The sequence below is a fragment of the Buteo buteo genome, chromosome 21 (assembly GCF_964188355.1).
Source record: "Buteo buteo chromosome 21, bButBut1.hap1.1, whole genome shotgun sequence".
NCBI lineage: Eukaryota > Metazoa > Chordata > Aves > Accipitriformes > Accipitridae > Buteo > Buteo buteo.
The window spans coordinates 4,903,280-4,928,793 of record NC_134191.1 but is presented as its reverse complement, the minus strand read 5'-3'; the positions used below and the strand labels follow the sequence as shown (position 1 = coordinate 4,928,793).

Sequence of the window (25,514 nt, the reverse complement as noted above, 5' to 3'; positions counted from 1 at the left end):
GCGGGCTGAGGGGCGGGCGGGCGGCGTGCCCGGCGCCCTGACCTCTTTCCCCTTCCCCCCCCCCCCCGGCCATGCGGCTCTCCTGCAAGGTAGCGGCAGCGCTGCTGTGCCTCGGCAGCCTGCTGCTGCTCTATCTGCTGGCGGGCAGCGCCGCCGCCCCCCCGCGCCCGCCGCCCGCGCCCTCCCCGCCCGCCCGACCCGCCGCCGCGCCGCTCGCCCGCCGGCAGCCGCGGCTCAGCCGGAGCCCCCCGCGGAGGAACCCCGCCGGCGGTAAATTCGCCAACGCCAGGTAACGGTGGCTCGTTTGGGAGGCGGGAGCTGGGACCTCGCCCGGCCCACGCGTGACCCCACCGACCGGCCGGCGCGCCCCCACCCCCCCCACCCCGCGGGCGACCGCCCACGGGGCCCTGCCCTCGGCGGGGAGCCCGCCGGGCCCCTCCGGCCCGCCCGCCCCCCTGGAGCCCACCCGCGGCCAGCCCCACGCGTGCCCGCGCCCCTCCCGCCCCGCGGTGGCCGCTCGCCCGTGTCCCGTTGCCGCCCGGTCCTTCGGGCGCTTCCCCTCGCCCAGATCTTTTATTTTTTTTCCCCCTTCGCCTCTGCCCAGCGGGCGGTGATTAGAAACCGTTGTGCAAACCGCTCTGCCGTGGGAAGCGTGAACTTTTTTTTTTCCCTGCGCGTTTGCGCTCGGAGCGGGGTTGCCAGAGATGCCACGAAAACGCGTGGAGGTTTTTACCTCCGCCTGCGGTCCGAGCGGGGCGGCCCCTCCTCTGCGTGCCTGGGCGAGGGCGGCCTCCGAAATTGCTGCTTTTCCATGAGTTTTGGCCTTGTTTTGAAGGCTGACGTGGGGAATGTGGTACTCGCTGGCTGGCGCCCGTGAGGAGCTGCTGTCAGTCTCGGGAGCTGCGCTGCTGCGAAGTTTTTCCATTAGTGCTGCAGGGCAGAGGGAAGGTGGCTGGCTGTTTCTGCGCGGTACCTCCAAACTGCGAGGCAGGCACGGGTGGATTTTAAGCCCTTGAGCTTTTTGTTTGTTTGTTTTGAATGCTTTTTCTATGTAAATCCATGTAGCAGAACTTTAAAGAACGAGAGGTTGAAATCGTGGTGTGTAGTGTTCCCTCTTTCAGCACCTTGCAGGCAGAGTATTTTTTAAAAAACTGTAATTACTTCAGAAAAAGATATGGGCAGCATGCTTTTGTTGGGTGGAGGACTGTTTTTCCCTTTGCATTCCAACTATATTATGGTCAGTGTGACCTCATATATCTAATTAACTTGGTATGTCTTTGTGTCTTTGATTCGTGATTTCACAGGGATGTTCTGAATGAAAGACTACTCCAGTTTTTTGAGCTCTTATTCCTTAACTTATTAAAGCAGTTGGTTTCTTACAAGCATTGTTACCCTACTGAATGCAAGAGATGTTTACTGTGGCTGAGAATGGATCATGGGCAGAATTCAAATGCATGTATTAAAGCAGGATTATTTCCACTAGCAACTGTACCTCCTGAAGTCATTTTTCTTTAAGGCATATCTCTGTGATTATCATGGAAATCAAGAACAACACTGAAGGAAGGAGCCCAGAAAGTATGAAACTGCTAGAGAGTGTAAACAACTGTTCCATTTCAATAAGCTTTTCAGTGAGCATCTTCATGTTCCAAAATTTGACATTATCTAACTTTTCTATTATTTATTGACTTTGCAACTACTTTTTACAAGGTCTGCAACACAACAACAAAAAAGAGAGGAGTGCTGTATTTAAACCATGCCTTTTCTTCAAAAAAATTTTTTGGGTGGGTTTTTTTTGGGGGGGGTGGGGGTGGTGGTTTTCTCCTTGCCCGCCCCACCCCATCTGCTGGCAGGACATTGTCCTGCACCATTGGCACCTGCAGGAGTTTGTATAACTGAGAAGCGCAATTCTGAGGGTCCAGTTCTGTCCCTTGCTGAAAGATTCTGTATTGTGTTAGTTACTACTAAAATAAAATTTATTTTTATTGAGGGTATCCATAAAAAAAAATTGGAGGGAGGGGGTAGGTTGGTGACATAACATGGTCCAAGTTGAGGACATGCCAGCCTTCTTGGAAAGGCAGAAATACCTGCCAATGGGTGCCATTCCAAAACGAATCACATCCACACTCGGGTGGTGAAGGCATCAGGTGGTGGGATCTGCTCGGCTTAAAAAGCCTGATCCAAGACACACTGAAAGCAGTGTGAGGCTGTTTCCAGGGGGCTTGAATTTGGAGTGGAAGAAACAGACAATGATTTAACTAACTAGTTATTCACTTCAGGAGTGAGTATTCCCATTAATTTAATAGGCTTTGCTCATTTATGCATGTGCTTACAGTAAAGTGCATCCACTGTAACAGGCTGAATTGGGGTTGTTACTGCCTATTCATTTCTATAATATAAATTATTATTATTTTAGTTACTCCTTATGAGCAAAGGAAGATTTTTTTTTTTATTATTTGATGCGAGAGATCATGTGTGGTTTAACTGATGCCTTCAGGATAATAAAAAAATCTGATTATGACTGTGTAAGATCTTGTGATCTGATCATGGTGTATGTGTTTATATGTAGGCTCCATGATTGATTCAAATAACCTTAGTGAAGTTTTGTCTACGTGGATGTAAAAAGTTGTTTTAATTCAGTTTTGCCAAGTTGATCTGTGTAGTTTCGTCAGAAGGGTTCAGGTTTGGGGCTGAACTCAGAAATAATCAAAAGGCATTATCTAGGATGTGCGTTTGCTTTGTAAGAATCAGTCATGTTGCAGGCAAGGTGAATTGTATTTTAACTGGGATTTTGTAATACCGCTTTCTGTATTCACGTTACTAATAGAAGACAGTAGTTTTTAAGTTTTAAGAAGTGCAGGTTTCTTCTAATGTTAAGTAGGCATACATGATAAAAGCTTAACTTGGTCACATATCATTAGCTGGCTGGTATCTAGCAAATGTTAGTAAATACGTTCCTGTGTCCTGCTTGGGTCATTAGATAATTTTGGCAGATCTTGATGAGCATTGCATTGAAGCTTCCAGTTAGCTTTGAAAACTGATTTTTGATGGTGGTTTTACTGATCCTTCCTCTTGGAAGTAGCAAGTCCTATGCCTTCAGTAAGATTTTTTTCATATGAAGAATTATAAGTATGTGCCAAACCAATGTGTGCAAAGTATCAAAAAGCAAAAGGGTTGTTTTACATTTGAAGGGCAGATGTGACCACACTTTCTATTAAACCAGCGTGGCAAGGCTCGGCAAGTGAACCTTTGCCAGCACATTTAGTTCCCTGGAAGTAGCTTTTCCAGAGCAAAACATCTCTTATATGGCAACCTGTCAAGATACTTTTTTCTTTCTTTGCAGCCTGTGTGCACACACATGCAAGTTTGGCTTGAGTTTGATAGCCTATAACAACATGCTGAAGGCCCAAATACCTTTGTCTAACAAAGAACCCACTTGATAAAAGAAGAAGATACAAACATCCATTCGGGTTTTGAGTGTACTTCTCCCCTCTCTCTGAGCGGTAGAAGGAGGTTGAAACTTCAACAATTTTTTGATTGTCAGCAGCTACAGTCAGTTTTGTGCAACTGCATTAAAGTGAGAAAACTTTATTTAAAAAACATTTAGAGCCTTTCTAGTTTATATTTTAAAGTGTGTGAGAGAATGTGTTTCATATAATGGAGCCACTGTTGGGACATTGACTCAGTGTTGACTGTCAGGAAAGGAGCCTATTTAGTGAATCACCAGTGTTGATGCATTGCCTAAATCTAACCTTGTTTATGCTGCAAAAGTAAATGAGATCATAATATGAAGAAGGTTTCAAAAAACTAACTACTATATTGCATTTTGTTAGAATCTGCATGCATTATCTTTCTCTCAAGAATAAATTTGAAGGCTTGAATAGATTAGCAGGCTCTGTAATGAGATGGGAATGCATTATTTTGAATGGATCTGGATTGATTTAGACAGGTTTGGGGTTAATTATGTTTGAGACACTTTGGCTGTGACTAATAAGAAAATTGCATGTAATCTAAACTTTAAGACCTAGAAATGTACACTGTTGTGCTTGAGCACTTGAGTTTCTCCTGCTATGTCAATACCCATGCCTGTCAGAAAAAAATGTATGCAGTAAATAAAATACCATTGGGCAACTGGGTGGAAGTTGGTCTGTATTGTTGAGAGGCCTTTGCTATAAACATTTTGTCATGCTATGTCTTATCAAGTCAGTCTTCAGCTGTTTCATGGGGATGTATTCTGCAAGTATTTTGTGATGCTTTCTGTAGTGCTTAATCTTAGGCAACAGTGCTTAATTTTAAAGCCATACAATAATATAGTAGGAGAACAGCAGGTAAGGGAAAGCAGGAAGCAATTTTCTCTGAACAGATGGGTAAAACAGGGAACAGGGCAAAGAGTTTGACATGTTATATAAGTTAGATTTATAATATATCGACAAGCTACATTTACGTACTGAAATTAGAAGAAGGATATCAAGGCAACAAAGACGTGTATATAATTTCATTATTTGTTCTTGTCAAACACATTAAACTTTAGGGCCCAGGTCACTGTATTGTTTTAGATGCATTTAAACATTTAATTTAGGTCATAAAATCCAATTATAGACTCCATATATCCATAACCAGTAAGTTGGGCTATAAATGAATGAGTATGTGCATAAATGTTAGGAAGAATTGGCTGATAATAATAATTGTAGTACTCTGTGGATCTGTGTGCTTTTTAATGTGCTTGGAAGTCTCTTGAGGTAGGTAACTATTACTACTGTAACAGCTGTTCCCATTTTACAGGTAGGACAACTAAAGCATAAAGAATTAATGACTTGCCCAAAGTTTTGCAGGGGCTGACTTACTGTAACAGAGCCAAAACCAGAGCTCACTTACCCTTCAACCACTACCTGAGGGCTTCTCTGTGTCAAAAGCCTATTAATGTCTTAGGCTGATAACCTAGCAGTATATTCTTCCTTGCTCGCCAGCTGTTTTTTATTCTATGTAGCAAATTTTATCCTTTGTACAATTCACCACAGTATTAACGTACTCCATCCTTTAAAATAAAGTATGCACCTTTCATCTATTCCATTTGTTGTCTTGTCTAGTAACATCTGAGCAGGTAGCGTTTTGGAAAACTCTTAGCTTCCCAGTACCTTTGTGTCAACCACTGGTAACTACAAGAGAAACAAACATTTGCAATTAGAGGAGATACAGTGTATCGAATCAGGATTCAGTGTATACCTTTTATGAAACCTCAGCTTAAAGGCAGCCTTTTGTTAAGCACTAAGTCCGTTTGAAGGAGAAGGCTCCTAGTGCCCAGCCCAACCTATGCCTGGTAGAAAAGAAGTAGCTCTCCACTGGTATGAGCTGAGTTCTGAACTCCAGTTTCTCTCTTGACAACACATGGTGGAGGCCCTCTTATCTTCGAGAGGAGATCCAGATAAGCCAGCATAGCGATTTATTCTGTGTGAGGCAGAAACATCCTAGATGCTGTTGGTCTAACTGGAACTGTTTTGTTTTGAAGACATTGGCCGTGTCCTGCAGATGTTTAAGGAATATCCTTTCATCCAGATGTTATTTCTCCCCGTCCCTTCTGTTCCTCCCTGCACTGTGTGTACATGCACATAGAAACAGAGGAGGGAAGGGGAGTTGTGATGTTCTGTGCTGTAATCTGCTCGTTTGCCTTCCCAGCAGTTTGACTTTGCCTTTACACCTGCCTCTTTTCAGACTTCTGGATAATAACAGTAATTCTGTAAAGGCTGAGCTAAAATTGCTGTAAAATGCATCCTGCTATGGCACTCTTTTATCTCCCTTTCCAGCTCACCTTTATTTTCACAGTCCTCTTGGTTTCCTTACTTACTTATAAAATAAGATGCAAAATATTGTGTCCCAACGTTCTTCTGTACCTCATTGCCGGTTTTCCACACTAACTCAGTGTCCCGGACTGCTACCGGGGTAGTGCAGATACTACCTCGCGCTCCTTTTCTCAGGGATTTTTATTCCTACTTAGGCCATTGCAGGCTCCTGAACCCCTTCAGCGCAGACCTTTGCGACTTGTAATTCCTCGTCTCCACGGCGCAGCTTTCTCCTCCACTCTCTGGGGCTGGGAGCGTGTCTGTGTTGGCAGGCGGGATGTCTCTTGTTCATCCGTAGCTCCCATGGGCTTACAGGGCATTCTGCTTTCATCGAGGGTTGCTTCTGCTGAGTCTGTTTGTTGGAAGCGCTTGTCTACATATACTGGATTTTTCACTACAAAATAGCTGCATAATGGAGAGTTCACTGTGGCTAAAATCCGCAAAGAAAAGCTTAGTGCTTTGGTGTCGGGTTTTGAAATGTTGCAATAAAAGCTTAGAGTTTAGTCCCTCTCCCAGTGAATTCCATTGCCACAAGCTATATCAAAGCAGTTCTCATCCTGCATATGGCTTGATTTAGAGACTCAATTAAGAGGAAACATTAAACAGATAGGGAGAAGGGGGAAAAGGGGATATGTGTGAGCAGCTAATTATTCACTTCAATAATTCAGTGGTTTTTACACTAATAGGTTGGAAAGTAAATACCACTTCATGTAGATGTGGTATTCCATTATTTATACACTGATGAAATTGGATTTTAATTAAGACTAAAGCCTAAGACTTTAAACCCTCATTGAAACATGTTGCTTTGTATAGTCGGTGAAGTACTGTTGGCTGGTATTCCTTAACACCGAGGTGGGTTACTCTGGTATAGAACGCTGCTGTTACACAGAGCAGCATTTTGATGTCTGGAAAAAGATAACGACAGCTTTATTAACTGTCATTTTTGTCTTTATTTAGAACTTTTGTTTCTAGTATTAACTTTACTGATTAATCGTATGTATGTAATGTGTGTGCTGAGAAGAGGCAGGGATTTATGCCCTCTGTTCAGTGATATGTCAAGAACTGGTAGTGATCTATGATTAGCCTTTTGAACTCTCCTGTAATGATTATGATGCTTGTGATTTAGTTGCTTTGTCAGCATTCATCCATGTAAGAGAGTATAAATGCGATCCGTGTTGGAATGTGAATACAATATGGTAGAAGCATTCTTGGAGGATGTGAGTTTACCTCCATACTGATGGGAGGACGGGGGACACAAAATCAAAAGGCCATATTTTCAAAACGTCTTCAACTCCCCAAAAGAACCCTGATTTTTCTGGCTAGCAAGTAGCTTCAATGTGCCTTTTACATGCAGATTCCCCCTATAGTCTAGCTGAAATTTATTTAAAGCCCACACAGATGGGTGCTAAGTGAAAAAGGATAGTTTGGCCCTTGACTGCTTGTGGAATATAGTCTGATTCATCTGGGACATGTGAATATGTTTGTTTTTAAAAATCTCTATTTTAGCAAAATCTCAGGGATTCCATTGGGTGAAATGGAGAGCAGTCCTTTGAAACTCTGCCAGTACCTTCAGGCCAGGATTAAGGCATGCATTTTTAATAGCAAAATTAATTAACTGTTAGAATAATTTACATATGGATGAAGTGGATTTTTTTTTTTAAGCATGGATGTCTTCTTCCAGTCTAGCCATTATGGGCCTGGTAATGAAGTTACTGGATGTAGTTCTGTGATCGGCATTGTGTTAGAAAGTTGGCTAGGTAGTAGTAAGTCTGTTCTGGCTTCATAACCTCTAAGCTGGGGGAAAAAAAAAAAAGCTATCATTTGCACAGAGCAAGTTGTTGTCTGGTTTGAGGTGCTACTGAATTTGTTTCATCTGTGTATATAGTGCAGTGACTTATGCAAATCCAGAAATGTAGGAATAACCAGAAAATTTCTGAAAATAGCGTATTTCTTTATGTTGTAGTTTTAATACTCTTGATTTGTACCATTGACAAAAATTGACATGCTGCTTGCATGTTTTGTGGGTATCTAATTGGAAAAAAACTCCCGATCCCTTACAAAATGAAGGGGAAGAAAAAACCTCTGATATCTGTTAATGCAGGATTCTCTCTGTGTTTACCTCAGTATTTTTGATATGCCTATTTGTGAATTTTCAGGAAGCCTGGAGAACAGAAACATTCAAAAGAGCCTTCATCTTTGCAATGCATGCATCTGGCAGTTGTGGCATGTGGGGACCGGCTGGAAGAGACGCTAATCATGCTGAAATCAGCAGTTCTCTTTAGCAACAGGAGGCTCTGTTTTCACATTTTTGCTGAGGATTCCCTTAAGCCTGAATTTGAGAAGAAGGTGAGTTTCTTTGTCATTTGGTAAATAAGTACATGAGTTAGTTATAAGTCACAAGTCTCTGAGAAAAATTACATTGAGATCAACAAGTAGCAGCTAAGCACTTTGTTTACTGTACGTGGTTTATAAATTCCTTATGCATGCATATTTTTTTAAAGAAAAGCTGTATAACCTGTAGTGTCTAATTCCTCCCCCGATGTCTTTCAGTTAAAGGAATGGCCCTCCTCATACACAAAGAAGTTTGAATACAACATTTACCCAATAACCTTCTCAGTAGGAAATGCTCAGGAATGGAAAAAGTTATTCAAACCATGTGCTGCCCAGCGCCTTTTTCTTCCGGTAAGGCACCTGGATTTCTGAGTAGGTCGCTTTAGGAAAAGGTTAATTCCACAGAAAGGAAGTTTTGCTGGTGTAATGTGAAAACCATTTTCGGGCTGAAACATCTGCTTAAAGATATTTTAATCTGTGTTTTAGCCACTTTAAAAAAAAAAACAAAACTCAGAAATTCAGCCTTGCTTTTTCTCCTGCTAACAAAGGATGTGTGTTTCTTATTTGTCTCTAGTTCCATTAGCCTCTCAGACTCTTAAGACTCAGTGCGAGAGCTCTTTCAGGGCAGATGCTTTCAGGGTAGATGCTGCATGCCTTCCATAAATAACATTCTTTTCAGCGTGCAGTCATCATATCCTCTTTCCCCACTATCTCCCTTTCCATATGTTAGCCCTTAGACTGATGCTTTCAGCAATCCCTTTTCCTTGAGTTTTATTTCTTTTTCCAAGACTGTCAGACTTGCCCTTAAGGTAATAATTCCAACGTGCTCAAAGTCAGATTTCATGCAAGAGCCCTGTGTATCCTGGGATCTTCAGGTTCACTGCAAATTTGTGTTCTTTACTGTATAATATTTTGTGTCATAAACTTGGAAAATTTTTAAGTTTGCTGGAGAGAAGGAAGGTGTTGATAACGATTTTGCACATGCAGAAATATCAGAAATTGAAAGAACTTCTGCATAAAGCGATTTCTGTGGAATTGAGAACATCTATCAAAATTATGTTGTTCTTTGCTGTTGATTGGGGTGACTCCAATAAAGTGGCATGCTATTTGCATGATCCAGATTTCTTCATTGCTGTCTTAAGAGAATTGGAGGGGACAAAGAAATCTTTACTTTCTCAGATGGAAACAATCAGGAGACAGCTGCACGTCCAGATACGTACACTGTGAATACATATGTGAGAAAATATGTGCTGTCAGCAGTTCTGTTTATCTGCCATTTAGGGGTAGACTATCAAATGCACAAAGGCCAGATGGGCTGAAAGTAACTCCAACTTCAGCAGGGATACTCTCTTCCCTGAGTAAATATTTATATCACCTGGAAAATAATCCCTAAGCATTAGCTTTTTCAATACACATTGTTTGTAAGGATGTACTCAAATGGGGTTGTTTTCACTGGGTAAACACAATTCTCTGTTCTTCTTATTTCTGTGGTATTTTTTGTCATTTTGGTAGACTCTCATCACAGAAACAGTTTCACTTTTGTTTGTCATCACCCTTCTGATGACAGAAAAGTGTTTCGTATTCATGCTTTAGACTGGGCAGTGCTTTTTTGGTTCCTGTTTTGTCACTCACATGTTGCCTAAGTTCTCCAGTAATTTCTTGTAAGGAATATTAAACTGTTGCATGTTGTCTTCGCAAAACTAGGAGACAGCTTGAACTGTAAATATTTGTTTCTCTTGGGGTAGTTGCAAAATGTTGTGTGTGGTCAGGCTGAGGTTTATGGCTTTGAATAGGAGGGGTTGTCCAAGAGTAGTTGCAGCTGACACTAAGTTGGTGTGGATATTGTAAAGAAAACAAGTTGTAGTAATAGCTGAGGTGGCGGGTGTCCAGTTGGACTTTGGTACTCAAGTTTGCAGGCTGACAGAACCTTGGGCTGTTTCTGGGTAATTTCAGCCACCATTATTTTTTTCAGTGCTTGATAACCATGTTCTGATATCCCATTTGAACAAGACAATGCTGTAGAAATCCGGTCTGCACACAGCGGGAGCGGAGGGTTTCTAGTGTTACTGTTTAGAGAACTATTTTGACTTTTATTTTAAATAAATACCAGCAGGATATCAGTATCTTTTTTGTTGTTGTTGTTATCCTTCCCTGGACTAAGCATTTTCCCCTGCAACAGCATAAAATGTGACAGGATTTAGGGAGGACCCCAGGAGAGCAGTAGTTGAGTTTATCAGCTGTTTAGCTTTCAGTTGTGCAAATTGTCTTGCTCCTGATAATGCTAAGCCTGAGTGGAATGTGAGTCTTTGATTCACAAGTGCCTCTCCTGCCAAAGAAATCTCTCTTCTGCAGCACCAGCAGGCATGTGAAAGTGGACAGGAGGGTGTGAGGAGTGTGTTAAGGGAAAATCACTTAAGAATCTTTCAATGGTTTTACTCGCTGATAAAACTAGAGCTCAGGGATGTGATCCTGCAGCTTGTGGTAATGAACTGTTTTGTCCTGGGTAACAGGTCGGCGGATGCATTCCCAACTTGTTGAATCTACTTGGATTGCTAAAACATTAAGGAAGATCATACAGCATCCTGCATCTTGTAGACGCATTCTGTGACATCTGATCACGTTTGCCACTTATAGGCAGGGAGGGTAGATTGAGCCTCCGTGTAATCTCACAAGTCTCGATCTCTTGCTGCAGTCTACTACAATAAAACCATCAATGGGATTTGCAAAGATGGAGTAAGGAAGATGTGGATCTTAACACGAGCACAAAATGAAACTTTAAGAATAAACAAGGAGGGTAATGCTCTTGGCAATCACTTGAAACTGTTTTATAATACTGACACGGATGTTAAGACACCAGGTGAAAAACTGTCTTCTGGTCTCACGAATGTTGCATGCCGCAGAGCTGGCTTGCAGCTGTCTTTGTATTGCTGTTTTGGAGCTACCAAAACAATCAGCTAATGCTTAAGGGATTTTTGGATGATTTTAGTTCTAATAGTAACTAACATTCAGAGCCCTTCTCAAAACATTTAATCTACTTAAGAGCTTTTAAGGTAGATTAGCAATATCCCTGTATTATAGCTGTCCTCTTGAGTACGCTGAAGTATCCAACCTAGTGGACTGGTGACAGCTCTGGGAATAGATGCCAGGACAATTAAGTTTAGTAACTCAACTTCATGGTACTGCTACATTAGCATCAAAATTTGTGATTTGTCCCTAATTTTGGATGAAGCTCTGATAAACGGCCATGCTAGCTGTTGCAAACCATTAGGTAACACAGCTTCACAATACACCAATATGTGTTTACACAGTAGTGTGTTATTACTTGCCAACCTTGCTAACACAGGGAGAATCTACGGAGACAGAAGTTGTGAAATCAAATTACAGATAAATGAGTATTTAAGTGAAGTGTCAGGCTAAATATAGCCAGTTCTGTGCAGAACTTTCCGACAGATTTACTAAGAATACTCTATAGAGCTGCAAAAAAAAAAAAAAAAAATCACACTTCTTTTAAGCTGTAAGAGCCTGTAGAGTGAGGAGGAAGACAAGCACAATCAAGCCATATTCCTGACCATTCGTTTCAAAAATCACAGCCTGTCAGGTATGTCTACACGGTTTCTCCTAGCAAGCATGAACTCAGACTACCAGACACAGTCTTGCGTTGCTTATGCTCCAGGTCAGATGCATGTCATTTTTAACCTGCAGTCGTGTCCCTCTGGTTAGCCCTCCTGGCAGGCTCGGCGTGCTGCCAGCCTGAGCTGTGCAGTGTCTGGTTCAGGCAGAGCAAGCTGGAGCAGGGTCTCTTGTACCGCGGGCTTGCCTCGTGGTACTCAACTGCTTTTGACGTTGAAAATCAGCACAGGCAAAAATACATCATCTCCTCTTGTATGCTTTTGAATAAGTAAAAGCTAAATATCCTTTAAAGGGCTGTGTAAAGCCTAAAATATTTTTTTGAAAATTCTATTTAGTTTGGGAACAGAGCTACCTGAAAGCTATGGGACTTTGGGAGTGCCAGAGTTATCCCCAGTGAAGCTCCACTGAAATCCTGGGAGCTATGCAAGGAACTCTTACAGCCGCAATTTCTGAAATTGAATTCCCCTACCCAAGGCAAAGATAAATGCACAGCCAGAAGGGGATGTGATCAATTCAAACTGACATGAGTGGGTTTTAAATAAGTCTTAACACTTCACACGTGAAAGAGAAATGTGTGAAGGGCTTAAAGGGAGTAGCACAGTTTTTCGTTTAGCCTGTTGGGTGTCACTGCAGGGCAACACCTTGGACACAGGAGAGGGAAGAATCTTTTGACAAACCAGAAAGGAGAGCGTGCGAATCTTGAATGGGGGAATAAAAGGCAGAAAGCATGGGGTCAAATGCTGGTACCCACTTCACAAAGAACTGAAATACCTGCTTGAATCCATTTATATATAGGAAAATTATTACAGTCCATTGACTTCCACAGACTTAAATTTATGTGTATGTTTATAGTTGCTGAAAGAACGGGGTTTTTTGCTGGAAGAAACAGTGCCCAGGCTGTCACTTATGCTTGGGAGGAGTGTCTATATGCACCCATTAAACTTTCCCCGTAACCCTCTGCTGGAAAATGCCTTAACTTGTCTCTCTACCAGGGTACCCTTAGAAAAAATCTTACGTGGTATACTGTGCTGTGGATCCCTCAGGCAAAGTCTAATAGCTTCTGCTCTCTTTGTATTCATGTGTTATCTCCTGTCTCAGACTAAATTTTGAGGTGAGGTTTTTTTTAAATACGTTTTGATTTTATATGACTTCATATAGTAGGTCCCTAGGAACTAGGGCTTCTAGGTGCTACAGAATAATATACAATATCCAGGATATCCTTAAGCTGAAAAACCCTTTCTTCTTTTCAACTGTCTGTCTCCTATTGATTTACTTTGAAAGTAGCTGTCTTCTTTTACTTGGTGGTTTGTGGGTTTTTTTAGTATTGGACTCCAGGATACTTGACATCTGCCAATATTTGCCTCTGAGCTCTTACTGTGTTATTGAACTATTTGTGTCACTCATTTATTGATACCTTCACATGCTGTTTTGTGTTTTTTATGGAAGAGCAGTGTATTGCTATAACCTTCCATCTAGCAGAGTGATCTGGATTGTGTTGGACGTGTTTACATGGAGTTTCTTAGAAGCGTAACTTTTGTTTAAAATGTAGAGACACTTGCCTTCTCCTGCTTGTCCTTCTGTGTAGGAAGAACATGTAGTTATCACGTCAGAAATACAGGTCAGGGATTTGTTAAACTTGGCTAAGTGTCAGTCTGAATGCCAAGTGTTCAGTCAGGTGAAACATCTCATTTAAGTCTGTACTCAGGGATTTGGCATCTTAGTGGATGCCATGCTTAAACGTAATTTCCGCCCCCCCCCCCCGCCTTGTTCAAAATCTTAATGTTGTTCACTGTCTTTCACAGGTAATCTTCAGTCACAATACATTTCAATTTATGTAAAATTCAATTTCTTTAATAGAATTTATTAAGTTACCTGCATAAATAGGAGAGTCTGTCATTAGTATCATTGCAATTGGGTGAAAGAGTGATTGTTCTGTTCCACAACATGGTGAAAATCAATAGCCTTTTGGATTTGCTTTTGAAAGAAAGAGAGAGGAAAAGGGCTTTTGGCTGAGACCAATGTAGGAATGTTTCAGTCCTTCAGGAATTTTTGGACAATTTTAGCTAATAATGAAGAGCAACAACAAAAATGCAGTTGGAAGTGATGGTCAACTTTAGCTAATGATATTTATTACCTAACAAACAACCTTACGAATAGCTGGTGCAAATGTCAAGGGAGTTTTCTTGGACTGTTGAAACACTATATAATTTGCCCTGCTAAAATTAATGAATGAGTGTGTAAGGATTTGGATAGCCACAAGGCGGAACATTGTCAACAAGAATACATTAAATGTCCTGGATCTAATTTACAGTTTACACCCTTCTGACTTGACTAACTTTACTGTAGTTATTCCTGATATAGAGTCTGATAACAGATATCGGAATCTGACCTGGTAAGTTTTAATATGACATTTCTATTTACCAAGCAAATTTTGTTCTTCAGGAGGATGCATATACATTTTTGTGATTGATACGGTTTTCTTAATTAATGTGAAACATTGGTATATATTAATACTGACTAAGTCTTCCAGTAGCACAAGGTTGTAATAGGAAAAACAGTCATTAGAAAGGCGTCTGTCTGCAGAGTAAGTTATATGTTTCATCAAGCTATGTGCTAGCCAATCCAACTGCAGGAGCAGGATCCAAATTAGCTTTTGTGACTGATTTTGAAAGCTTTCAAAGACAGAGCAGCAGATTCATAAGTTACTTATATAATTTTCAGTAGTAATCCTTTCACAGTCCTTGCTATACAGTGTGCAATAATTACGTTTTCTACAAATGGTTAATTGTTTTTTGTACAACAATACCACTCGCAGATCTTTAAAAGAACTAACAAAGCTGTGTAAATCTATATTCTTTGCATTTTGTTTTTGAACTGGTACTAAATAGGCCTTCCAGGGGTTTTTCTGAGAGCATAGTGGATTACTGTTTCATATGAAGGTTAGAATCCAAATTCTGTGGTCTGGTACCTGTTTTGCTGTGCAGTTTAAAAACAAACAAACAAACAACAAAACCAGCAAGCCAATAACCTGATAACTGTTGTTTCTGTGTGTAATTACATTTAGCTGATAAATCAATAACATCTTTCAAATTATCAGTTTGAAATGAGAGTACCTTTTGCTAATAATCTTCCTTTTTGTTGTCTGTTTGGTTTCTTTTTCATTTTCCTCTCCTCGCTATGCAAACCTAAAAGGTCATTTTAAAGGATGTGGATTCCCTTCTTTATGTGGACACCGATGTTCTCTTCCTGAGGCCCATCGATGACATCTGGCACATTCTGAAAGAGTTCAACTCAACACAGCTAGCTGCTATGGCCCCAGAACACGAAATACCAAAGATTGGCTGGTATAGTCGATTTGCGCGTCACCCTTATTATGGGACAACTGGAGTCAATTCTGGAGTGATGCTAATGAATTTAACACGGATACGCAACACTCAGTTCAAGGTGAGAAGAAATACAGCTGTTGCAGAAACTAATGATTTATGTATTTTTCACATCTTGTAAAACTTAATATAAAATTATATAAAGTTTGTAATATAAAGAATCAAAAAAATATAGAATATATCTGTGGATACTAATAGCAGTTATAGTGAAAATTATTATTAAAACAAGTGAAACTTCCCCAAGAGGCTGGAGCACTGAGAACTTGCAGATGAAGCAGTCTGTTAACAGTAGTAAAAATGGCTTCTTCAACGTGTCATTTTTCCCTTGAAGGGTATGTGAAAGAATAAACTCAAGGATCTTCAGAGCAGTCACTGTATTATTTTTTAAATTGGGAAGCTTGATGTAAATATCCAGAGAAATTGGTGATTTTTTGCATCTGCTGTAAATAAAATTTTGTATCCTGCTGCAGATCAAGTGATTCCATGAATTGATATAAATGAGAAGGGAACATTTTTTCTGATGTCTCCCTTTTTTTGTGAAAGACCTGACTTGTAAAATGTCTGTTTGTTTTGTTGAGCAAGTATTCTCTAATCTTTTTTAAAAACTTGATTTGCCCTGAGTGGTGGTGTTTCTCAGTGGAGGCCAGGGGTTTCCTATATCATTACAGGAACAGCTTGAGTAAAAAAAAGGCCTTGCTCTTAATATCCTAGTTCCCACAGAAGGTAAGATAATTTTTAGTCTGCAGTTTTCTTCTCTTCTATACCTCAGTTTTCACCTTGTCCCCGCATTTTTGCATTTTTCCACTTTTTCTCCCTCCTGTTGCTCAGAATAGGAAGATTGTGAATAGCAGGAGCTGACATCAGAGCTAGACCCAGGAGACCTTGCTTTCCTGTTTAGATAAACAAGAGCACAGTCAGCTCTGCTGTTCCAACCCTATCCAGGTCTAACGTTTCCTGGCAGTTCTTCATTTTTCATCTAGGTATCTGACATGGCTTAGCAGACTTACAAATATGTGGGTGCCACACTCTGAGTCATATATCACATAACTGTTCATGGTATTAACCCATCTCTTCTGTTTTTCTGCCCTGCAGAACAGCATGATACCAAGTGGTTTGACTTGGGAGGAAATGTTATATCCATTATATCAAAAGTACAAAAATTACATTACATGGGGAGACCAGGATTTACTAAATATAATTTTTTACTTTAATCCAGGTAAGTATTGATTCTTGGAGTCATGATTATCTGTGTTAAGAAGATTTCTTGAACTTGAAAAAATTTTTTTAAAGTTCTATTTGTTATTTATAATTATGCATAATGTACTCTGGCGTGAAGTTAATGTGTAAGTGCACCTAGGATTTACAACCTAGGAAAATACTTCTGAAAGTGGTGCAGGTAGTGGGGCTCGGACTTGGTTCCATTGAATATGTAAATCTGTTTCCTGGAGATTCTGAGAAAATAAGGAAGTATAACATTAATGATCAAATGCAGGAATAAAGTTCAAGTTGTATGTGTGCTTAAGAGTGTCAAATGGACCAGGGCCTAGCTGAAAAAATGTTTTTGTTTCAGATGTTTATTTGAATGTGAACTTGCCTAACTTTCTCCAAAGCTGTGCTCTATTTTTCTGAAATTCAGCTGAATTCTGATACTTATGCAAATGAGTAATAAAAAACAAAAAATGGACACAGCCATTGGAATATCTTGTCTAAAACCATTGCCCTCCTGTCCTGGTTTCAGCTGGGATAGCGTTAATTTTCTTCCTAGTAGCTGGTACAGTGTTATGTTTTGACTTCAGTATGAGAAGAATGTTGATAACACAGGGATGTTTTCAGTTGTTGCTGAGTAGTGTTTATACCAAGTCAAGGATTTTTCAGCTTCTCATGTCCAGGCAGCAAGAAGGCTGGAGGGGCACAAGAAGTTGGGAGGGGACACAGCCAGGACAGCTGACCCAAACTGGCCAAATGAATATTCCATACCATGTGACATCATGCCCAGTATATAAACTGGGAGTAGAGTTGGCCTGGGGGGGGGATAGCTGCTCGGGAGCTGACTGGGCAATTGCATTGTGCATCACTTGTTTTGTATGTTCCAATCCTTTTATTAGTATTGTCATTTTATTATTGTTATTACTATCGTTATTAATTTCTTCCTTTCTGTTCTATTAAACTGTTCTTATCTCAACCCGCAAGTTTTACCTTTTTCTTTCTCTCCCGCATCCCACTGGGTGGGGGGAAGTGGGTGAGTGGCTGCGTGGTGCTTAGTTGCTGGCTGGGGTTAAACCATGACACTTCCCTACTTTCGCTCTTTCACTAAAAGTTACTTTTTGAGAAAGGTGCTTCCAGCCTCTCGGCTGAATGATCCAGCCTTAGCAGGCACCAGGATGGTGTCATCTGTATTCTGCTGCTTAGATTTGTGCATTTTCTGCTCTTCTGTATTCTGCTTGCTCTGGGACTATGAAGAGCTACGGAGGACTTCAAGTCTCTCAAAACCTTGTTCTCGGAGAAGAGATGGCATAACCCACCTGTGTGGACCAGCGTGACCAATATGTATGTACTTGTCAGCCCATCAAAATGTCATATCTGATTCCTGCCTGTCCCTTTTGCACAACGCCTCCATAAACAACTTGTAACGTTTTTGGTTTGTCTTTTGTTTCCTCTTGAATTGGAGTCATATTCTCATGAGTGTGTATTTCCAAGGAACTGGGAAGTTGAGGCATCTTTATTTTAAAAGGGTGTGACCTTTTCCACAAGTGCTGAGACAGTTTCTGAAAATTCAGCCCCTTGTAAGTATTTTGCACTGATCACACAGAAATTACTTCAGACACTTCCAAAGCCAGTAACATCTGAGAAATGCAAGAATTTAAAAATTGGAGCATAGCACGTGCTTCCCAAAGAAGCTAAGAACCTTATTTCATGCTTCTGAATGGATGCTGAGTATCCATTTTTATTTGTTTTTCCTTGTTTCCTATGTGACCTTGTATTCCCTCAAGTGATCTTAAGAACAGAATAAGTTTGGATTTATCTTTATTTATTCTGTTCCCTTTTCTTTTTCTCTAAGGAGTCATAGGGTAGGTAATTGGATATACCCAAATCCAGGCAATAAAAGGAGAGAGCAAAAGCAAAGCAGTAAGCTAACATCTGTTTACTGCAGACAGATGTTAAACATCAGTATCCCTGGTACACCATGCATTACCCTCAATCCTAGGGAACAAATACAGTGGAAGAAATCTTCATTATGAAATCATAAATTAATTTCCAAAAAGAAATTAATGTTACAGGAATAGGGTCTACAGGATGAAGAAGATGGTGAAGCCAGGTTAGTTGTGAAGTCAAACTCAAGCTGCTAACTTAAGCGTGGTTGAAGAAAACAAAGATTGCAAAAATATTTTAATTTTGTGATGAGAGTATTCTCTATCAAATCCACATGTTGAGACTCTTTTCTGCACCATAGTTCATCTTTTCCTTGTAACTGGTAAATAATTTTTTATGAATTACGTAACATCATACTGCACAAGAAAAGAAAATAAAAGAACTGGATACAATTAAAACAGAAAACTAGAGTTTCCCAAGATTTTAAACTGCTGGATTGTTGCGGCTGGCCTGGGAAGGAATCGGTTGAGACTGCTGCAGGTGGCTTTTTATAGATACAGTGCGTTGGCTTAAAAATACACAGAACTGCGTTACCTGGGGCCTGAAGAGATGCACCCTTTTTCCCATCCCCGAAGGCTGTTCTGATGATTAATGGATCTGAAGGCTCGCAGAGCAGCTAGAGTTTGAGTCCAGCTGTGACAGCAAAAAAACGCACAAAAGCATCACAGTGAGGAGAAGATCAAGAATACTCAAGTGACATGTACAAAAGCTAACAAGCACCTGATGACATCCTTTCCCCATAGTGACCTGCTGATGAGCTGTACTTGCAAACATCTGCTCAGGGTTACCGAAAGGATCCCTGTTAACTGTAACAGGGTTTGGATCAGGCATTACCGCTCTTCCTGCCCTTTCAGCAACACTGGGGAGCAATTCTGAATGTGTGATAGGTCAGGCTGGATGGGAACCACTTACAATCCACCCTTTCTGGAGAAGTCTCCTGCTAGAGAGGCCTTAAGGGAAGAAATGTTTCAGGAACTTTTTCTCCTACTTCTTCAAAAAACACACAGGACCAGCTGCAGGCTTCCTGGGAAGCTAGGAAAGGCCAAGTGAAGAATTCAGTCTTCAGTGCTTCTGACGTGACCTGCCAGCATCATGCAATGATTCATTGTACTCCATTTCTGAAGCAAAAAGGTCACAGGGGCTGGCATGATTTGTTACAAGCATATTGCACATCCTGTGGGTGCATGGAGAAAGTTTGGAAAGAAAAAAAAAAAGGAAAAAATCAGTTGGAGAAAGGAGGTTATAAGCCCTTTTGAGAAATTAGGCTCATCTTTAAATGACCTAGACCTGTGAAATTAATGGATGACAACTATTAGAAGGACTGTGGGTAAAATACACTACCTCTTACATTCTGCTGTATCTCAGTGTAACAGATTGTCATAGCCTCAGTGAAAGCTGCAGCAGCAAACATTGGATATACTTCACAAGCTTTCCCATGCTGTCTCCAGAAGGAGTCAGGATTTTGCATAACACTCGCTGCTTTCCTAATCTTTTCTGTAACTCCGGAAACTTCTTACCAGGACAGAGGACCCTGGATAGTGCCACCTGGTGCATACACTCTAGGTTTGATTCTGTCACTTCTAGCTTTGTTAAATGCTCCCTTGGTTTATGTTTGCACCCAGTCTCTGTGTTGCCCTCTCTTTCTGTTAGTTTGGGTCTAACAGTGCCAAGATTTGTATAGTCGTCCTCTGAGGAAAGGAAGTGTCTGTGTCTAGCTGCTGCTTGGGATATTTGCAAAGGAAGTAACTGAAATTTTTCTGATCATCAGTCCCAGTGTTTTCGCAGAAACATGGTTTAATTTGTTGTAACTCGTTTGATGTGTCTTTTTTCTTTTTTTTCTTTCTTTTTTTTTTCTTTTTTCTCCTTCTGTCTCCCCTGACTGACACTGGCAGAGTGTCTTTATGTGTTTCCATGTCAGTGGAACTACCGGCCTGATCACTGTATGTATGGAAGCAACTGTAAAGGTGCAGAACAAGAAGGTGTCTCTATTCTGCATGGAAATAGAGGTGTCTATCATGACGACAAACAGCCTACATTCAAGGCACTCTATGAAGTGATACGTGATGTAAGTCTTCTGTCTCAACAGAGGCAGTCCTTTTATTTCAATGTAGGTTACTGCTTTAACCGGGTCACTCAGATTGCTCTTCCAGCAGATCAGGCTGAGCATAGTTGTGCTGTATGTGTATACCCATCAGACACAAAATAACAAGGTTGCTTTGGCCTCTCCTGTTTTACTGCATGCTTGTATTTGAGGTGGTTTAAATGATCCTCCTTCATAATATAGTAAACTTCTAATCAAAAAAGCTGATAAATTGCTTTTCAGTAATGCTGGAGGTAGAAAAAAAAGGTGTCTGAATGGAGTTCTTCCAGCTGGTACTGCAGCTCTGGTCCATAAATACCCAACGAAAGCCTGTCCTCCCCGAGCACCTAGAGCCTCTGGGCACATGGAAGGCAGAAGCTTTCATATGGACACAGGTCCATATTTCCACTTTGAATGTTGCATGTGTACAACTCCACTCTCTAAAATACCTGTTTTGTTACAGTATCCCTATGTTGGTAAACCTCCTCTAAACACTGATTCTCGAAGTACAGTTTCTGGGAAGTTGGCTATTTCGGGTAATATACCCCGACAAGCTTTTCTGAAAGCAAGCACTCCCAAGCAGACCAGTGTTGGAATTTGATAGGCTTTGATGGTGCTCTGGGAAGGCGAGGGACAAGTCGTTGCCTACCTATATTAGGTTTTATCTTGCAGAAAATTCTACAATGCCATTTTGTAACCAGTGAAAACTAATAATTCTTTTTTTCTTTTCTTTAGTTTCCATTTGAAGACAATCTCTTCCAGTCTTTATACTACCCTCTGCAGTCTAAGTTTCTGGATACAGTGCACACTTTATGTGGGAGAATTCCACAAGTATTTTTGAAGCAAATTGAGAAAACTATGAAGAAGGTGTATGAAAATCGTGTCATTGTCTACTTGGGTGCCAACCACAGATACTAAATGTAGCTATATTTTTACGCAGAGTTTTTAATTCTTGCATACCTTCTCATGAAGCATATAAATGAAGAATATGAACTCCTTTATTGAAACTCAGAACTAAAATATTTTCCTTATCCAATTTCCTAATAACCCCTGAAATTACAAAAAGAGGAAATCCTAGAAGTCTACCTAAACTGTCCTTTCTTAGGCCTTTTGTTCTCTTCCTACATTTACTCTTGGTTGCAGTAGGGAGAGGTGATGATTCTCACTTTTATTTGATGAGTTTAGTTTGGTTATTTGTTTAAGTACAGCTGTATTCACTGTAACTTTTTTGAAGTTGTGCAAAAGCTTGTACTGATCTTAGGCTTGATAAAGAAATTACAGTTAGAGCTATGTAACATAGGGAATATAATTCTTGAAATGATAGGGCAAATATTCTTGGCTGTCATGAGAATGCTGAATTACAGAAAAAGATCGCTCTTGTGATATGATGAGTTAAAATTTACTACAGTAAAGGGAAAGTATTTGCTTAAAATTGCACTTCTGTCTGAAGGTATATTACCTACTATTCTTCACATGTAAGATGTAAGACCTAAGATTTCTCTTACTTAAAAAGATTAGGGAAATAGAAGTGCCTATTTACTTTGTATTTTACAGCACTTTCTGTCTAGTGATTGTCATTTTTCCCTTTTGCTCTTCAGTAGTTTTGTGAGGGCTTCTCATGAAGGAAGTAGAAGGAAAATAATTACAGCATAAATAGGAAAACCATGTACAAGAAATGAGAGGGGGATGCAGGGGAAGCTGTGGCACTGGCACAGCTAATGGAGAACAGCAAGAGAATCCTTTCTTGCGTGGACTACAGTCATGGTCTTCCCCTCCAGTCTCTTACAGTTTTAAGAATGTATTCCCTAACTTGGTAATACTAATTACATTAGATACAGTCCAAGAATATTGTGAGTGAAGAGTACAAAATCGGTACTATTGATCTGTTGTCCTCTTTAATCCTCTTTCATTGCTATTTACTGCACAGTAACAATGGTATGCCACTGACAACTGTTCTTTCATCCCTGCGTTGAGAGACTGCGAATGCTGCCTCTGACTCCCCTTTTCTGCTTTGCCAGAAACCTGTGGCATAGAAACATATTTCTGCCTGGCACTTTCGTTCCTGGAAGTTGAGAGTTTTATGCTAGGTTCATAATGAATAGCCTCAAAGTGAAAGAGGATACAAGATGGCTTTGATGTTTATTTAAAAGACTTCATTTAGTTTAGATTTTGAAAGTATGATGATCATCTTACGATATGCACATACAAAAGCTTATTAAAACTTGCAGTAGCTGAAAGGTGCTTGGGACAAGTCACTGGGGAACTGAAAGTGAGGACGCTCTTAAAGAGCAGTGATAAAAGAGCAGACTCCCAGAGGGCATTTTCTAAGTGTAAGCCCTGAGGGGTGTGTGTAGGTGAGTGCTTGAAGAAAACAGCAGAGAAAATTATCTTACTTTTCAAGTCTGTTCAGCAAAAAAAATTAGCTATTACTTGAAACTACTCCCTTTGATATGCAATAGGCAAAGTAGGAGAGGGGTGAGGAGGGTGAGACCTGAAGCTTTTCTCTAACGAAAGGAAAACTGATAGAGGCTGTATATGCGGTACATGTAACAGACATTTATTAGAGATAAATATTTGGTTTGTGAGGATGAGGGCAAGTATATGTTTCCTAGGTTAAAAAGTAGGATTTCTGAAGAATTGCCGTTTTGGGGGTTTCTACCCTATCCAGTCAGGACTGATGCACAGTTTCACAAGAAAAAAGACTCTAAGAGAAAGCTCTTTTAGCTTGCACATTCCTTTCTCCTTATGGGGCAGCTCATGAGAGGGGGGGAAATTGCAGACCTTGCTGGCATCTCAGGCTGCCAGATAAACAGGCTGTACATAGGATGAAGTGCCGACAAACTTTTTCCAAACACTGGAGTGTGAAAATGTCTGTGACACATCCGTAAGTGTGCTGGGCAAATGACACAACATGGCAAACAGCATCACTACAGAGTCATCTGAGTAGAGGAGGTGTTAAGACAGAGGCTTGGAATAAGGGGCATACGGTCTTGGTCCTAGCAGTTTCGCTGCTGGTCTGTGCTCACAGGCATGACAAACAGAAATGTCTGTTGTTTGCGCCTCTGTGTGCTGCAAATTCTAATCAACAACTTGTGCGTGTTTCTGACTCAGATCTGTTACCTTGCAGCCTTTGCCACGTAAGTGTAAATCAACATGCAAAGGACAGAGGCAGCTCTGCATCTATTTTGATTGATTTGACTTAAGTGTAGACATTACTGTCTCTTGCAACTTGCCTTAGTATTTTCTATTTTTACCTGAAGTTTTGTTAGTTGTCACTTAAAAAGAACAGTACATTTCTAGCTACAGAGAAGTGTTTGAAAATGTAACCCAAATGAACATTGAAGAGTTAAGAGCCAGAAGGCAACGAAAGGAAAATTCAACAACCTGTTTTAAAAAGTTAACGATAATGTAAGCCTAACATACAACAGGTAATCCTTTTAGGCTAGCGATGCTGAGAACTTCTAAAAACTATTGACTTGCTTCTTGATCTTTATTTTCAAGCATCAGGGTAAAGCTGGCTGTAGGTCAAATGAGGCTAGATGAGACGCATGTTGGGCACTCTGAATTCCTCATTTCTATGGTCTCTACAAGCCACAGAAAGTTGCAGAGCAAAAGTCTTGTTGCCCAGACAGTTGCAACTCTGGTGCTAAGCCTCTGAAGTTTAGGAGGCTGTGATTGTGTAAGCTATGATTCAGCAGAACCCTGCAACTATGGGCACATTAAAATGAAGGAATGGAATTCATTACAAAACAAAGGCATTATTGCATATAAAATGATCAGAGAATAAAACAGTGCTTTTTATGTTTACAGGAGGTGCTACATTATGTTTAGAAAGAACTGTGTTATGTTCTCAGCAGCTATTAAAATATATGAAGTATATGCTTTAACATGAAGACTTTTGTTAATGTAATATCAACTTGCAGGAAGAATGGGGGAGGTTCCTCCCTGCTGTGCTTTTTCTGAGGAGAAAAAAAAAAAAAAAAAGCTATAATTTGAGCTCTCCGAAGTGTTTTAAAACAATTATGTAACTTTGATTTTGTTGTTGTTGTTAGAATTATTAATTTATGTTTTATTACAGCTTCTAAAACCATGTTGTATTTTGGTTTTAACAGTAGTTGATTCTAATATTAATCTTATTTAGAAGCCAGTTTTAATTCATTTCGTATTTCATACTTGTGGCTAATTCCTTGTTAATTAGCCTTCATTTTTTTAATAATGGGATGTGTAAATACTTATATAGACTTTATATCCTCATTTCCCCTTCCTCTCATGTATTTTAGTTATTTCCAATGGTATAATGTAACCAAAACACCTTTGCTAATGTAACACCTTGAGCAGCGTCATCATAGCATGGGGGGAAATGAAAATAGTTTTCTTTAAATGAACAGAAACTGTGGCACATGGAATGTATTCATAACAAAGGAAAAGAATCACCTTTCACACTGAGAAGGAAACAGCAGAGTACAGCCCAGAGAACTGTGCCCGGGTTACTTGAACATAAGCCCTAACCCAGCAAATGTTTGATACTCTGAATTTTGCCTGTGTAGTCGGTAGGCTTATAAGCAATGCATAAAGTTAAGCATGTAACCAAGTCCTTGCTGTATCAGTGTCAAATATTCAGGTTTTAAATTCGCTATATTATACTTGAACTTGCTGAAGGTAGATAAATAGGGGCTTTATGTTAAGAGCTGCTGAGCACCTCCTTTTAACCCAAAGCCATTTAAGAAAGTGTCAGGCTACCAGTGCGCATTGTACAACAAAGAACTGCCAGAGTGGGAAGCATTTGGTTGCATCATTTATATAAATGTGAGAGTTTTTTCTAGGCTATTTGCCTGCGTATTACAAAGTGGGCTTAGATAGCTCCGCTATCATTTGGCTTACAGGTAGAAACTGGAAACTGCTCTGTGTGTGTGTTTGTGTGTGTGTGTGTGTGTACACAACGAGAGCGTACGTGTGAAGAATTCTATACCTTTTCTCTATCATTTAATTGCTTGTGTATTTTTGACAAGTGCACCAATTTGTTTATAGCTCCCAAGGAGGCCTAGCAGTGCATTTCTGTGTTAAGATCCTTTGGCTTACATTACAAATAAATGAAGTTTTAAGCAA

The 25,514-nt window shown here is 40.3% G+C and overlaps 1 protein-coding gene across 2 annotated transcripts; it reads left to right on the top strand.

The window, feature by feature from the left end:
- GXYLT2 (glucoside xylosyltransferase 2) lies at window positions 1-25,514 on the top strand. Of its 2 annotated transcripts, none has more exons than XM_075052598.1 (7): window positions 1-289; window positions 7,991-8,180; window positions 8,385-8,516; window positions 14,988-15,239; window positions 16,271-16,394; window positions 20,221-20,393; window positions 21,144-25,514. In XM_075052598.1, the coding sequence occupies exons 1-7, from the start codon at window positions 72-74 to the stop codon at window positions 21,324-21,326; spliced, it is 1,272 nt and encodes a 423-aa protein (XP_074908699.1). In that variant the 5' UTR covers window positions 1-71; the 3' UTR covers window positions 21,327-25,514. The 2 variants fall into 2 exon arrangements, with proteins under 2 accessions (XP_074908699.1, XP_074908700.1); XM_075052599.1 differs by lacking the exon at window positions 1-289 and adding an exon at window positions 2,261-2,278.

Excerpts from the sequence above, each read along its gene's own strand:
- GXYLT2 (XM_075052598.1), top strand. The coding sequence starts at position 72 with ATGCGGCTCTCCTGCAAGGTAGCGGCAGCGCTGCTGTGCCTCGGCAGC. Across the intron at positions 290-7,990 it reads GGTAAATTCGCCAACGCCAG|GAAGCCTGGAGAACAGAAAC; the intron begins GTAACGGTGGCT and ends GTGAATTTTCAG. Across the intron at positions 15,240-16,270 it reads TACGCAACACTCAGTTCAAG|AACAGCATGATACCAAGTGG; the intron begins GTGAGAAGAAAT and ends TCTGCCCTGCAG.